Genomic DNA, 14,629 nt, shown 5'->3' with positions numbered 1-14,629 from the left:
CTGTGTACATAAAAGTTCACCCTGAAAGCTGTTCAAGCTTTCAGAGTGTCTCCTTTCGTTTGCTAATCTCAACATATGATGAAGAAATTGTGTATTTATCTCATAGTTGGTGATCGATAAAAGTTTTTCAAAAAAAAATATAATAGGGAATAATTATTTTTTTGTGATCACATGAACCTGACGGAATTTCTGTCTAAGTTATCTAGAAAAGCGTAACGGTACAACCTAGACGGAAATTTGTCTGGGCATCTAAGATAGATTTTCTTCTTAGTTTGCGTTCGTATGTTATGACGAGAGTTCTTATTTTCTAGTGCTAAGTAAACGGAAGTCTGAACGCCGATATATCTAGGTTGACCGTCGACAAAGATAGACAGATTATTCTAATTGGCGACTTTCTGTGAGATTATCCGTCTTGTTTGGGTTTACACTAGGATGGCATATCTTGGCACACTCTAGACAGTTTTATAGTCAAGGCTACCTCTTATTTCTAGTGCATAATAAATTGGAGGCAAGTAGATAGCCTCATAAGAAAATTGCATGATAGTAATTATTCTCTAGAGAGTGGAGATAGTTGAGGTTATACTTCAGTTGAGGATACATGATCAAAAAATAAGGATCTATGTGCCCAGAAATGAGTTTAGAATTGGGCGAGTCATTCATTAGAGTAGATTTCACTATTATTTATGAGCGCTAGCAAAGGGAATGGTTGAAAGTGAGAAATTAGGATGAGAAACTAGAAGCGGACTAAAAAAAAAGGGAGGTCTATATTCATGGTGTTTCCATCAACCACAGTCGAGACGATGCCCAAGGTTCACCGATAGGGAGGAAATTCATTGAATTACTAATTATACTGAAAGAAAAGTAGAGATACACGAACGAGAAACAAAATAGTGCTCGGCGACAATGTGAAATCCCAACTGATATGTATGATATATAGACATAGCCAACTTTACTGCCGTGGTAAGAATCCACACTTGGGGAGTGGGCCTAGCATGGCTACTCACATGAATATACTTATCAGCAACATGTTCAAAATGGGATCTGTTAGCTCATGTTAGCTCCTCGTCACACACAGACACACCACACACACAAAGTTACGACACATATGGTATATGCCATATATAATATAATATTATATATAGTAGATATATATATATATATATATAATATATATATATAAAGAAATACTGGAAGAAACTTGGTAGTGGATGTGGCTCAAATCGCCGGCACTACATCACACCTCGAAGAGAGAGCTCACGCTACTTTAAAAATAGGCCTCCATCTTTCGAGGTCTCGACCTACTTTTTAAAAATACTGCGCTCCATCTTCGGAGGCAGTGATGCTAGGGGGGTGATTTGGTCAACCTCACTACCAGTTCAATGAAATAACTTGGTACCGCTTTTTCTAATTCTTGTCAAGTTTTTTCATATTTCTCTCTCCTCTCTACTCTCGTCTCACTCTCTCTTCTATATATATATATAAATGATATAATATAATAATATATATATACTATATAAATAAATATATAGTTTATACGTATATTATAAATATAATATATATAATATATAAATAGGTATATATATATTATATAAGTATAACTATAATATATATATATATATAGGTGAATATATAATTCCTGGCCAGTAAGTGTACATAACAGAAAAAATTGATGAAGAGAGCTAACATGAGCTAACATCCCATTTTGAAAAATGTGCTGATAAGCTTATGTCATGTGAGTAGCCATGCTAGCCACTCCGGTGTGATTCTTACACGGCAGTAAGTTGGTATGTCTATATATATACATATAGTTGGGAATTTCACATTGTCGGAGCACTAGTTTTGTTTCTCGTTCGTGTATCTCTACTTTTTCTTTCATATAAATTAGTAAATAATGAATTTCTCCCTAGTGAATTGGGCATCGTTCCTCGACTGTGGTTTGATGGAAAACACCATGAATATAGACCTCCCTTTTATTTTTAGTCCGCCTCTAAGTTTCTCCTAATTTCACTTTCACGTTCCTTTGCTAGCGCCTTATAAATTAAGTGAAATCTATCTAATGAATGACTCCCCAATTTAGAACTATTTCTGGGCACAAGATCCTTATTTTTGAATCATGTATCCTCAATGAATATAAAAATAACATATTCACCCTGAATAATTCTTCTAGCAATTTTATGGGCTATCTACTTGCCTCCAATTAATTATGCACTAGGAGAAAAAGAGGTAACCTAGACGGAAAAAACTGTCTAGGTTGCCAAGATATCCATCTAGTTAAACCAAACTAGACGGATATCCATCTAGAAGTCCAATTAGAATAATTCCGTCTACTTTGGTCAACCTAGACGGACGTTCAAATTCCGTCTAGATTGTCTCCTAGATGGATTTTGCTCTATCTACGAAGCAAACTAGATAGAAAATCTATCTAGATTGCTTCCTAGACAGAATTTCCGTCTAGGTTGACCGTTTAAGTCGCTTTTATAGTAACTTAGACAGAAATTCCGTCTAGGTTCATGTATTTCACAATTTTTTTAAAAAATAATTGATTCCCTATATATTTTTTTTTTGGTAAATGAAATTTTTTTATTCATCACCAATATGAGAAATGTATATACATCAATCATCTCATCATTTGTATGAGATAGCAAAAGATTTATTCATCACCAATATGAGAAATGTATATACATCAATCATCTCATCATTTGTATGAGATAGCAAAAGAAAACCTGAAAGCTAAAGCTCAAGTGAACTTTACATCAATCATCTCATCATTTGTATGAGATAGCAAAAGAAAACCTGAAAGCTAAAGCTCAAGTGAACTTTTATGTACAGAGTATAGAAAGCATGAGCATAGTTATAAAGCTAAGATCCCCAAAACCAGTCGAATCTCTGGAACTATCATTTCTGTGAGCTTCCTCAAAAATTTTGCATTTTACCATTGAGAACTGTCAACAAGCAAACCTGACAGTAAGCTGAAATCTTTTGAGGTCTATAAAGATAGTATCCAGTCTTTATTCTCTGTAGCAGTATCGCTATTTAGAATGGCTGTCATCAGGTCCACCTTGATGATCTTGATCGATAACAAGCATTATATCTCTGCTTTTTTTGTTTAAAGATCCTCCCATTCCGTTCAATCCAGATATTATAGATAGTGGATGTAAATACCATTCTTTTAACTTTGTGCTTGAACCTTTTCCCCCATAAGTTGCAGCTATACCAATTCAATAATTGGTTTAAATCACAACTTCTCCACCTAAAATAGAGCCATTCCATTATTCCATTCCAGACATCTTTAGAAAATTTGCATTCAAAGAACAGATGATTAGAACTTTCTGTTTCAGCTCCCAAGCATAAAAAACATCGATTTGCTTGAATGATTCCTCTCCGTAGCAGTTTATCTTGGGTTAAGAGCCTATCTTGGACTGGTAACCATGATATAAAAGAGTGTTTAGGTTGGTTAAACCCCCCCCCCCAGATAGTTACACTCCATGGCACTTTGCTAATAGCAGGAGACAGAGCATGATATAATTCTGACAACTTAATTTTTGAATTCCTGCAACAAGAACTGATTAGATTCTTCAGATTTTCCAATCCTCCAAATTGAGAAATGCCTTTATTCCTGGCTTTAATTAACTGCTTCTACATCCAAGAATCACTAGCTTTCGTTTCCACTCTCCATACTTCCATATGCTTTAGATAGTTGCCATGGATCCATTTGATCCATAATAACTCTTTGTTGACATGTATGTCCCATAATAACTTCAGAGCTGTTGCCAAGTTCCAGATAGTAGATGAGAAAATTCCCAGTCCACCGTACAATTTACTTCTGCACACTCTATCCCAAGAAACCAGTGATTGTTTAAATGTAAGATCACTCTTACCCCAGAGGAAATTCCTACAAAGTTCATCTATTTTTTGCAGCACTTTCACTGGTAGAACATAGCTAGAAGTCCAGTAAATTTGAATTCCCAGAATTACACTTTTTATCACCTGTAATCTTCCAGCATATGACAATTTTTTGTTCTTCAAACTGTTCTGTAATTGACTGGAGATTTTGCTTATGAGAGGGTTGCAATCCAGGCAGTTTAGTCTCTTGCATACAAGAGGTACACCTAGGTATCTTATTGGCATTTTTCCTTCAGTGTATCCTAAGTAATTCTGGATTGATTCCTTTATAGCATCATCTACTCCCCCATAGAAGATAGCACATTTACTGGGATTTGGTTGAAGACCTGATACCTGACTAAATCTGTTGATACACTGGTGGATTTTTTGAACAGAATTGAGATCACCTTTGCAAAAAAGTAACAAATCATCTGCAAATATAAGGTGAGATATTTTTTGCCTTCCACATTTAGGATGAAATTTAAAATTTCCATCTTGCTCAAGAAGATTCAAACTTCTTGTAAGATACTCCATTCCCAAAATAAACAAGTACGGAGAGAGGGGATCTCCTTGTCTTAGACCTCTTTCACCCTTAAAGTAACCATGTAATGAGCCATTAAGAGATAGGGAAAACTTTGGAGTAGTTATACAAGTCATGATTCTGCTTACTATAACCTTTGGGAAGCCCAGGCCTTGAAGTATCTCTTTTATAAAATTCTAATTAATAGTGTCAAAAGCTTTTCTAATGTTAATGTTAACCATGACTCTTGGAGAGATGTGCTTCCTTCCATAGTTTTTAACCAATTCATGAACTAAAAGAATATTATTAGTTATGTGCCTTCCTTTTACAAAAGCACTTTGTGCTTCACTAATGAGACATCCCATTACTGATTGAATCCTATTTGCAAGGATTTTTGAGATGATTTTATATAGGCAATTGCAACAGGAAATTGGTCTGAAATCTGCAGGAGTGTTTGGACATGATACCTTAGGGATTAGTGTAATGGATGTGGAGTTTATGGTACCCAACATTTTCCCTATGCTGAAAAATTCTTCAACTGCAAGGATTACTTCATCCCCTATAGTATCCCAAGTTGATTTAAAGAAAGAAGCTCCATATCCATCTGGACCTGGGGACATATTGTCTGCCATAGAGAAAACAACCCTCTTTAAAAAAGATTCCCTATACATTTTACTTTACCTGTATATACAGACACATTTCCTGTTTATTTTACACCTACATCTAGTCAAATATAATACACATAATCAATATTTGAATCCAATCTAATATACACATCCAACAATCCAATCCAACATCCATTTTAACGAAAATTTATCTTATCTGAATATTTACAATAAATACACTAGTAATAACAAGTACATATATAACACTAGATGAATAAAATAAAGTACTCTTACAGATAAAAAACTATTTAGTGTGTAAAATACAAAAAAAACCCCTCACATCTCATCGTCGTCGGCAGCGACTCCATCCTTCATACGAAAACCACTACTGCTCCCTCCAATATATCCAGCTTGAATGTCAAATTGATTATGTTTTAGAATTATATAAAATTTGACAATATATCAAATATAAAGGATTTTGTAATATATTAGTCCCTTAAATATTCAATTTAGCATTAGTTTCTTAGGTTTTCACTTTTATGAAAATAATATGCAACTATTGATTTTTTGGGGCTGATATGCAATGTCATTAGTTCTTTAGTATTTTCATTTTAATGAAAATAATATATAACTATTGAATATTATAGGGACTAATGTATAATTTTTCGTGTAATTTTCTGCATCTATGGGAGCAATATGTAACTACAGAAGATTTAATGAACTCATATTAACATAATATTAACACAAAAACAAGATACATATGCGCTGCTCTGCCCAAAGTCAGTATTACTGGCGCCCGAGTTTATAGGTGGTATAACATCACCAAACAGATCAACATAAATCACACCGACCAAGCAACTTATAATGTAGGACATTGACCTTGTCCATCGTGCGAGCCCTCAAAATAACACTACTCATCTCCTTAGTCACCTGAATGCACAGTTATGAGTCAATCTTTCCATGAAAATAGGTGGAGACACGTAGAACAGGTGGCATAGTAGAAATATTGACTGATGATGCTGTTGTTGCTATAGATGACATGGAGGATGCTGTAAATGATCTTATGCTTATGCCCGGTGAAGCTCCAACACTATGCAATAGATATCTTCCTCTCCTATTATTAGGGGTGACAATGGACATTAGAGTTCGCATTCGAATTACATAATTTTAAACAAATATAAATAGGAACATAATATTCAGTTTGATTCGATTGTTTACCATCCGTACCTATTATTTCCCTATACATTCTGAGTGAGAGTGGCGTTATTCTCTGGAGATAGCATGTGAAGGTTCGACTCACCTTCTGCTCCCTCCTAAGACATGTGCAGTGCTGCTGCCTCATTGGTTATGGCTTCAAAACCCATCTGAAGCACACACATAAGATAAAATAATTACAATTAGGAATAGATCTAAAAATTTTAAATAAATTTCAAAAGTACTTCAGTTTACATTTCTAAGTTATAATTAAGTCTTACCACCAACGCAAGGTTTGCCTTGATCTTCTCTTTATTCTTTTCGTCATCTCTATAACGACCACGGAAGGTACCATATACCAACTTAGCCTTTAAGTTTACTGGCATTATTAATTTTCCCTATTAGTTTATGAATTTATGAGACTCCGTAGTCATACTAAGCATTAAAAATCATTTAAAACTTTAAATAATATATACCATATCTCAACAATAATCATCCTCCAGATTAGTATAGGAGTATGGGCCCAAGTGGTGTTCATGCGCCCTTTTCTTTCTATTTCCTAACCCCCTTCATGATTTATTCTTAAAAAAGATTTATTTCAATAAAGATGCAATAAATGAATATATCATGTGAATAGTGTAGTTTTCATAAAACTAACCTGTATAGCAACGGTGTTACAATACATGAGGAGAGCTATGAAATGAAGCTCGTCAATCATATCATCGAGGTTCAAAAATCTCTGCAAGTCCTCTGAATACCTATCATAGGTTTCTTATTTAATCTGATTCCTCCACTATTTGAGGATGACATTAAAAACATTAAAAATATAGTGCCAAGCCTCATCAAAATCCTCAAGACAAAAGCTTTCCTGTAAATTTACATATATATTTAATTAGGATAATCAATATCTATTACTAATCAATAATAAATGAATAAAAAAAGTAATACAAAGTTTTTTTTGGTCAATGAAAAATTTTATTCATTCAACCATATGAAATTTTTTGTACATCATGATTCTCATAACATGAGAAAACCTATATATTTGACAGATATACTAAAAAGACATCACTCACACTCCAAAAATCTATTTACAGTGATAAAACCCATTCTCTATTTTCCGGAGCAGTAGATCCATTGAGAATTAGTATCAACATATCAACTTTGATCTCCTTAACTAGTTGATCAGCCCCTTTGGATTTCTGAACAAAAATCCTAGAGTTTCTTTCATTCCATATCTTGTATAATGAATCATTAAAGGCCATCCTCTTAATCTTTTGCTTAAAATCCTTGCCTCTCAAACAGGTAAAGTACCATTCCAACATACAATTCTAATTGCAGGAACGCCATCTGAATTTGAGCCATGACATGATCTTGTTCCAGACATTCATAGAGTATTCACATTCAAAGGAGAGATGGTCGCAGCTCTCTATTGCATCATCATTGCATAGATAACAGGAATTTGCATTCAGTATCCCCATCATAGACAACCTGTCTTGTGTTAACAACCTGTTTTGAACAGCAAGCCAACTTATGATAGAGTGTTTAGGGTAATTCAAACTTTCCCAAACAGTATTATACCATGGAACTTTGAGGGAAGTTGGAGATAAAGCTGTATACAAAGCTGATGGTTTAACTTTAGAATTCTTGTAGCAAGATCCAATGATAAGCTTCAGGTTATCAACCCCTCCAGTTAAAGCCAAGGCCTTATCCCTGATTTTTAGCATTTGTTTCCAAAGCCATGAATCATTTGCTTTAGCATTGACAATCCAGATATCACTGTGCTTTAGATAAGTACCATGGATCCACTTGATCCATAGGAGCTCTTTTTTTTGGTCAATGAAAAACTTTTATTCATTTACCAAAATATGGAAATTATGTACATCTCTATCTCAAAATTGAGAAAAACAAGTTTCTAAAAACAGAAAAACAGCTGAATCACAAGGAAATCAGCCAATCTTTATGTACATCAGAAATTGGACTATTCAAACAAATTGTGAATATATCAGTTTTGATAACTTTCACTAGTTTATCAATCCTCTTGAACCGCTGTTTGAAACATCTTCCATTCCTTTCTTCCCATATCCTATACACAGTAGTCGCAAGAGCTAATCTTCTAACCTGCTTCTTGAAGCCTCTCCCCATCTGTCTAGTGTTATACCAATTTAACAATATATTCCAATCACATGTTTACCAATCAAATTTAAGCCAGTTTATGATAGCTAACCACACATCTCTGGAAAATCTGCAATCAAAGAAAATACCAATCAAATTTAAGCCAGTTTATGATAGCTAACCACACATCTCTGGAAAATCTGCAATCAAAGAAAATATGATTTCTGTTCTCAAAACCTGCACATAGCTAACCACACATCTCTGGAAAATCTGCAATCAAAGAAAATATGATTTCTGTTCTCAAAACCTGCACATAGAAGACAGCTGTTTGTTCTGATAATCCCTCTCCTCAACAACCTGTCTTGAGTTTGTAATCTGTTCAGTACCGCAAGCCATAGCACAAATGAGTGCCTAGGGTAATTCAGTTTTTCCCATACCGTGTTAGACCAGGGAACAGATTGAGTTACAGGGGAGAAAGTATTGTATACTGCTGACAACTTGATTTTAGAGTTTATGTAACAGTCACTAAGCAAATGCTTTAGGTTGTCAATACCACCAACAACATTCAGAGCCTTATCTCTACACCTGAGTAGCTGCTTCCACATCCAAGAGTCACCACTTTTAGCTTTAACATTCCATACATCTCTACGTTTTAAATAATTCCCATGTATCCATTTCACCCAAAGTATTTTCTTGTTTATATGAATATACCATAAGCTCCTCATAGCAGTAGCCAGGTTCCATAAAGATGCAGAGTAAACACCCAATCCACCTTGCTTTTTCCCACAGCACACCTTATCCCAAGAGACCAAAGGAGTTTTAGAGGAGTTTTCAGACTTTCCCCACAAGAATTGCCTACATACTTCATCAATCCTCTTCACGACCTTTACTGGCAGTATGAAATTTGATGTCCAATAGTTTTGAATACCCAATATCACACTTTTTATCACCTGAACCCTTCCTGCATATGACAAAGTGTTGTGTCTTGTCCACTTCTGAAATTGATTTGAGATATTATCTATCAATGGGTTGCAATCCACATATGTTAACCTCTTACAGATGAGAGGAACCCCTAAGTATTTGAATGGTATAGCCCCTTCTGAAAACCCCAGAAAATTTTTAATCTCTGTTTTGGTAGACTCATCAACCCCTCCAAAGTAAATAGAACATTTGTCCAAGTTTGCTTCCAAACCTGTTGCAGCACTGAAATCTCTCACACATTGATACAATTTTTGGACTGAAATTAAATCTCCTTTAGCAAACAGTAGCAAATCATCCGCAAAGATGAGATGAGAAATTTTGAGCTTACCACACATTGGGTGATACTTAAACATCCTGTCATTTTTTAACAGCTCTAATCTAAACATCCTGTCATTTTTTAACAGCTCTAATCTCCTTGATAAGTATTCCATCCCAAGGATAAAGAGGTATGGTGATAAAGGATCACCCTGCCTTAAGCCCCTCTTTCCTTCAAAATAGCCATGAAGAGTACCATTTAGAGATATAGAGAATTTAGGTGAAGATATACAAGCCATTACCCAGCTGATATATTCCTTTGGAAACTTCAGCCCTTCAAGCATCATCCTTATAAAATCCCAGCTTATTGTGTCGAAAGCTTTCCTGATATCAATGTTCATCATGATTCTTGGTGAAATGTTCTTTCTACTATAGCTTCTAACAAGCTCATGAGCCAAGGAGATATTACTTGTGATTTGTCTACCTTTGACAAATGCACTTTGTGCTCCATTTATAATACTCCCCATAATTGGTTTAATCCTATTCACAAGGATTTTAGAAATGAATTTATATATGCAATTGCAGCAGGATATGGGCCTGAAATCAGAAGGGGAAACTAGACATTGCTTCTTTGGAACAAGGGTAATAGCAGTTGAATTCACCATACGCAGTAATTTTTCATTTTTGAAAAATTCTTCAATAGCTAGCATCACCTCCTCCCCTATCACAGGCCAAGCAGACTTATAAAATGCAATACCATATCCATCTGGTCCAGGTGCCTTGTTTTCATCCATTGAAAAAATAGTATTCTTTATCTCTTCTTTTGAAACAGGTCTGGTAAGAGAGTTAGCCTGTGCTTCATTCAAACAATGTCCAGCTTGGATAACTTGAGAGTCAGGCTCTGTAGTAACTGGAGCAACCCCCAAAAGGCCTTAAAGAAATCTATCATTTCATTTGCAATTTCCTCTTGGTCAGTAATCCTCTGCCCTAAGGTGTTGTAAAGAACTAACACCTTATTATGGTGTCTATTTGCTTTTATCCTGGAGTGAAAAAAATTTGTGCACCTATCTCCTTGTACACTCCATTTAATCCTGGCTTTTTGCTGCAGAAAAGAAAGCTCACAGTCAAGGAGGTTATTGCATCTTGTAATACATTCCTTCTCCTTCATAATGTAAGCTGGATTGAGAGGATTCAATTGAAGAGCACACTGAGCCTCATCAAGAGCTATTTTGGCTCTAATAACCTGCTCACTGATATTGTAATAATGCTTTTTGTTTAACTCCTTAAGAGCAGCTCTCATCAGTTTAAGCCTCCTACAAACTGTAAACATTTTGCATCCCTTTACTTTTGTTTGCCAGATATTAGAAACAGTGGTTATGTAGCTGTCATGCTTAGACCACATCTTGAAGAACCTAAATGGTTTCTTCCCCTTGGAATACTCCTGGAAAAGAGAAACTAAAGCAGGAGAATGGTCAGAGAAATGAGGAAGTAAAAATTCCACCTGACTGGCATTGTACATGTTAAACCATGCATCATTCACCAAATCCACCTCCTTCAAATACTAAATCATAATGCACTCCCAAATTAGCAGTTCGAGATACAAAATCATAATCCGCCTCCTTCAAATACATGAAATACCATACTGATTTGAGGAACTAATTTATAAATACCTAGAGTGACTGTTGGACGTGGCGGAGATCACGGCGGCGGACGTGGCGGCGGCGGCCAAAGGGTGAGAAGAGACTGCTGGAAACAACGGTGACGACGTCGGCGAAGACAAACTCAGGCGGCGGCGACGAACTAGATAAAACGAGACGCAGGCGCACGCCACGCGACGGCGGAGGCGGCGGCCAAGAACGCGACCGGGGGCAGCGGCGGTTTAGGGTTAAACAGTGTGGTAAAAAATTCTTCGCTGTAAAAATCAATATATATCGAACATCGCTGACGGGTTACCCGTCAGCGATGTTCATTTCTCGTCAGCGATGTTTTATCCCTGACGGTATCGAAAGCATCGCTGACGGCAACATTTCTGACGGTTTTTCCCGTCAGAGATATAAACATCGCTGACGACTATTACCCGTCAGCGATGTTGCCGTCAGCAATACCTAGTTTTCCACTAGTGACAACATGCACAGCACTGTGCACTGTTTGCTGCTTTGAAACATTATTAGCAATTGTACTCCCACTATCATTCGCCTTCTCATTTATCAAAAAGTTACTTTTTTTACCCCCTGTATCAGAATTATGCATAGCCATATCCCTATTATTTCCTTCCTGATAACTGGCCACTTGCCCAGAATCATCCTTATTCAGGATATCATTTGAAAGCACAGGAGCATCATTCTCAATAATAGCTTTTCCTTTCCCAATATCATCAGATTTTTTGTGTCTGGCCTTGCTTAGGAATCCATTTTTGAGTTCTTACTTGCCTTCTACAGGATTTTATGTCATGTCCAACCTGCTTACATGCATCACACCACTTAGGTTTAAATTCATAAATCACCTTCTGAATGTATTGTTTCCCATTTGGACCTAGAATGGTGATCTTGTCAGGAAGAGGAGATGGCATTTTAACATCAACTAATACCCTCACATAAGCCAAACGCTGTTTGTTTGCAGTCAATCTGTCAGTAGCAATTGGGCATCCAATAGCGCTAGCAATTTTAGAAATGCTTTTAGCATTCCACAGATTGAGTCTTAGGTATGGGAATTGGATCCACATAAGATATACATTATCATTTATCTTCTCAATATCATCTCCATTTGACCATTGCTTCAATAACAACGGTCTTGATCCAAAGAACCAAGGTCCTGTACACATGATCTCATTCAACTCATCAATATTCTTGAATTTGATCAGAAAAATACCAGGTTTGAGAAAGTAGACCTCCGGCATAAATTTCTTCCATGTTTTTTGTACATAACTCTCCATAGCCTTGAACTTTACATTCAATCCCATTACTTGGCATATTAGTGAAGATTGCCATATTAATATATCCTCATTCCATTCATCATCGAAAGAAATTTACAGATATTCACATGAATATACAGATATTCACATGAATATACAGATATTCCATAGGAGCTCTTTATTCACATGAATATACAGATATTCTTCAAAGCAGCAACAAAATTCCAGAGTTTAGCAGAGAATATGCCTAAGCCACCAAAATTTTCCCCCTGACAGATTTTCTCCCATGCTACCAGAGAAAACTTTTGCTTATGATCAGTTCTTCCCCACAAAAAACCCCTGACAGATTTTCTCCCATGCTACCAGAGAAAACTTTTGCTTATGATCAGTTCTTCCCCACAAAAAATCCCTATTCATTTCATCAATTCTCTACCAGAGAAAACTTTTGCTTATGATCAGTTCTTCCCCACAAAAAATCCCTATTCATTTCATCAATTCTCTAGAAAGTAATACAAAGTTACCACAAGCTCATTCCATATTTGCTCGTAGGCGGTCCATGGTAGTTCTCGAAAATTGTAATAAGGATTGATGATGTTTTCTCTACGTACGAGAACACATATATAAATTTTTAACGCCTACATAATTATTGAATCTTGATGACCAAGTGCCAACAGGCAATAAATTGTTATTCCATCGAATAATGATTCTCATACCTCTTGGTGGTTGTTTGGACTCAAATTACTAGAGATTTGAGGGCCTAATATTGAAAAAAAAATTATTTTTTCAAAAAATTGCAAACTGCAATTCTGAGAAATTAATAATAAGATAAAAGTCAAATAAATGAAAAAGCCCATAATTAGCCATGCTATCTGATGCTCTGCCAAGTCACTGAGACCCGGAACTGAACTCGGATCGGACCATCCTGGTCCCGGTCTAGGCACGAGTATTTGCCCGACCCAGATTGGGCTTGCCCGGCCCGGCTTGGGCTTGCCCGGGCCGCTTGAATAGGCCTAGTTGGGATACGTACGTAGCCAAAAAACCCTAAATATTTTTAGCACAAAACGTTTCCAAATATTTGAAAAAAAGAAAAAGAATCCATTTCCACTTTTGGGCCCCCCCAGTTGTTGAAAGGTTGCAAACATAATTGTGTCTCTATGCTCTACACTGAGGGCACATGAACTGACCACCGAGTGATAGATAGATAGACGGCTGTAGAGTCTAAAACCCTAGATATATAACTAGAGGAGGAAAAGGATGCATCAACCAGTTTGAAGTTAATTGTGGTTGACACCCCCAGCCATTGCACTACTAGCTAGTGCACTCCCCCATTTTCAGTTCCCCTTCCCATATTTAGCTGAAAGCATTTTCACAACACAGCCTATTGCTCTCTCTACAGTATCCTCTTTTTAACCCCCTTGGTAACTTGTTGGAGACTGGAAGTGGTAGTTAGTGTGTATATATACACAATTAGTAAAAAATAAAAGAAAAAGAGGAAACGAAAGAAACATCTCCCCCATACCTTTCCTCTATTAATACAATACCTACTTTGGGCTTGAACAGAAGGAAAGTAAAGGAGAGAAAGAGAGCAAAACAACAAGGTTAAACAGAAGAAGAAGAAGAAGAGATGGGGAGGGGGAGAGTTGAGCTGAAGAGGATTGAGAACAAGATCAATAGGCAAGTGACCTTCACTAAGAGAAGGAATGGACTCTTCAAAAAGGCTTATGAGCTCTCCATCCTCTGCGATGCCGAGGTTGCCCTAGTCCTCTTCTCTGGTAGAGGGAAGCTCTTTGAGTTTGGAAGCCCTTGGTAAATATACTTTCCTAAACATCTCTCTCTCTCTCTCTCTCTCTCTCTCTCTCTCTCTCTCACACCTCTTTTGCCATGTTTGTTGTCTGATTTTTTAAAATGTTTTTTATAAGCCTATTTTATATTTGCACATGTGATTTGGTAGAGGTTTTTTTTTCGGTGGATCTATCTGTGTGATCCTCTACATATTTATCAAAATTGTTTCTACTTTTTTAATTTGTTATTAAAGTTAATAATATGTGTAGATCTTCATGATAAATGAAGATCTGAGTCTAGTTTTCATAAATCTTTCTTGATTCCTCTCAAACCTTTCCAAGAAATGTGGAGACATATCAGATATAATATATATGCACTGCTAGGGGA

The 14,629-nt window shown here is 36.2% G+C and overlaps 1 protein-coding gene across 1 annotated transcript in view; it reads left to right on the top strand.

Annotated features, from left to right (window-relative positions):
• The window catches only part of LOC109851573 (truncated transcription factor CAULIFLOWER A-like), a 28,883-nt gene continuing 28,039 nt past the window's right edge, over positions 13,786-14,629 (top strand). Inside the window, exon 1 of the mRNA XM_020421779.1 lies at positions 13,786-14,266. Coding sequence (XP_020277368.1) covers positions 14,085-14,266 — 182 coding nt within the window. The 5' untranslated portion in view covers positions 13,786-14,084. The remainder of the gene's footprint in view (positions 14,267-14,629) is intronic.

This window comes from Asparagus officinalis, chromosome 8, assembly GCF_001876935.1.
Source record: "Asparagus officinalis chromosome 8, Aspof.V1, whole genome shotgun sequence".
Classification (NCBI taxonomy): Eukaryota; Viridiplantae; Streptophyta; class Magnoliopsida; order Asparagales; family Asparagaceae; genus Asparagus; species Asparagus officinalis.
The sequence above is the reverse complement of the archived record's forward strand: the minus strand, read 5'-3'. Positions and strand labels throughout refer to the sequence as shown.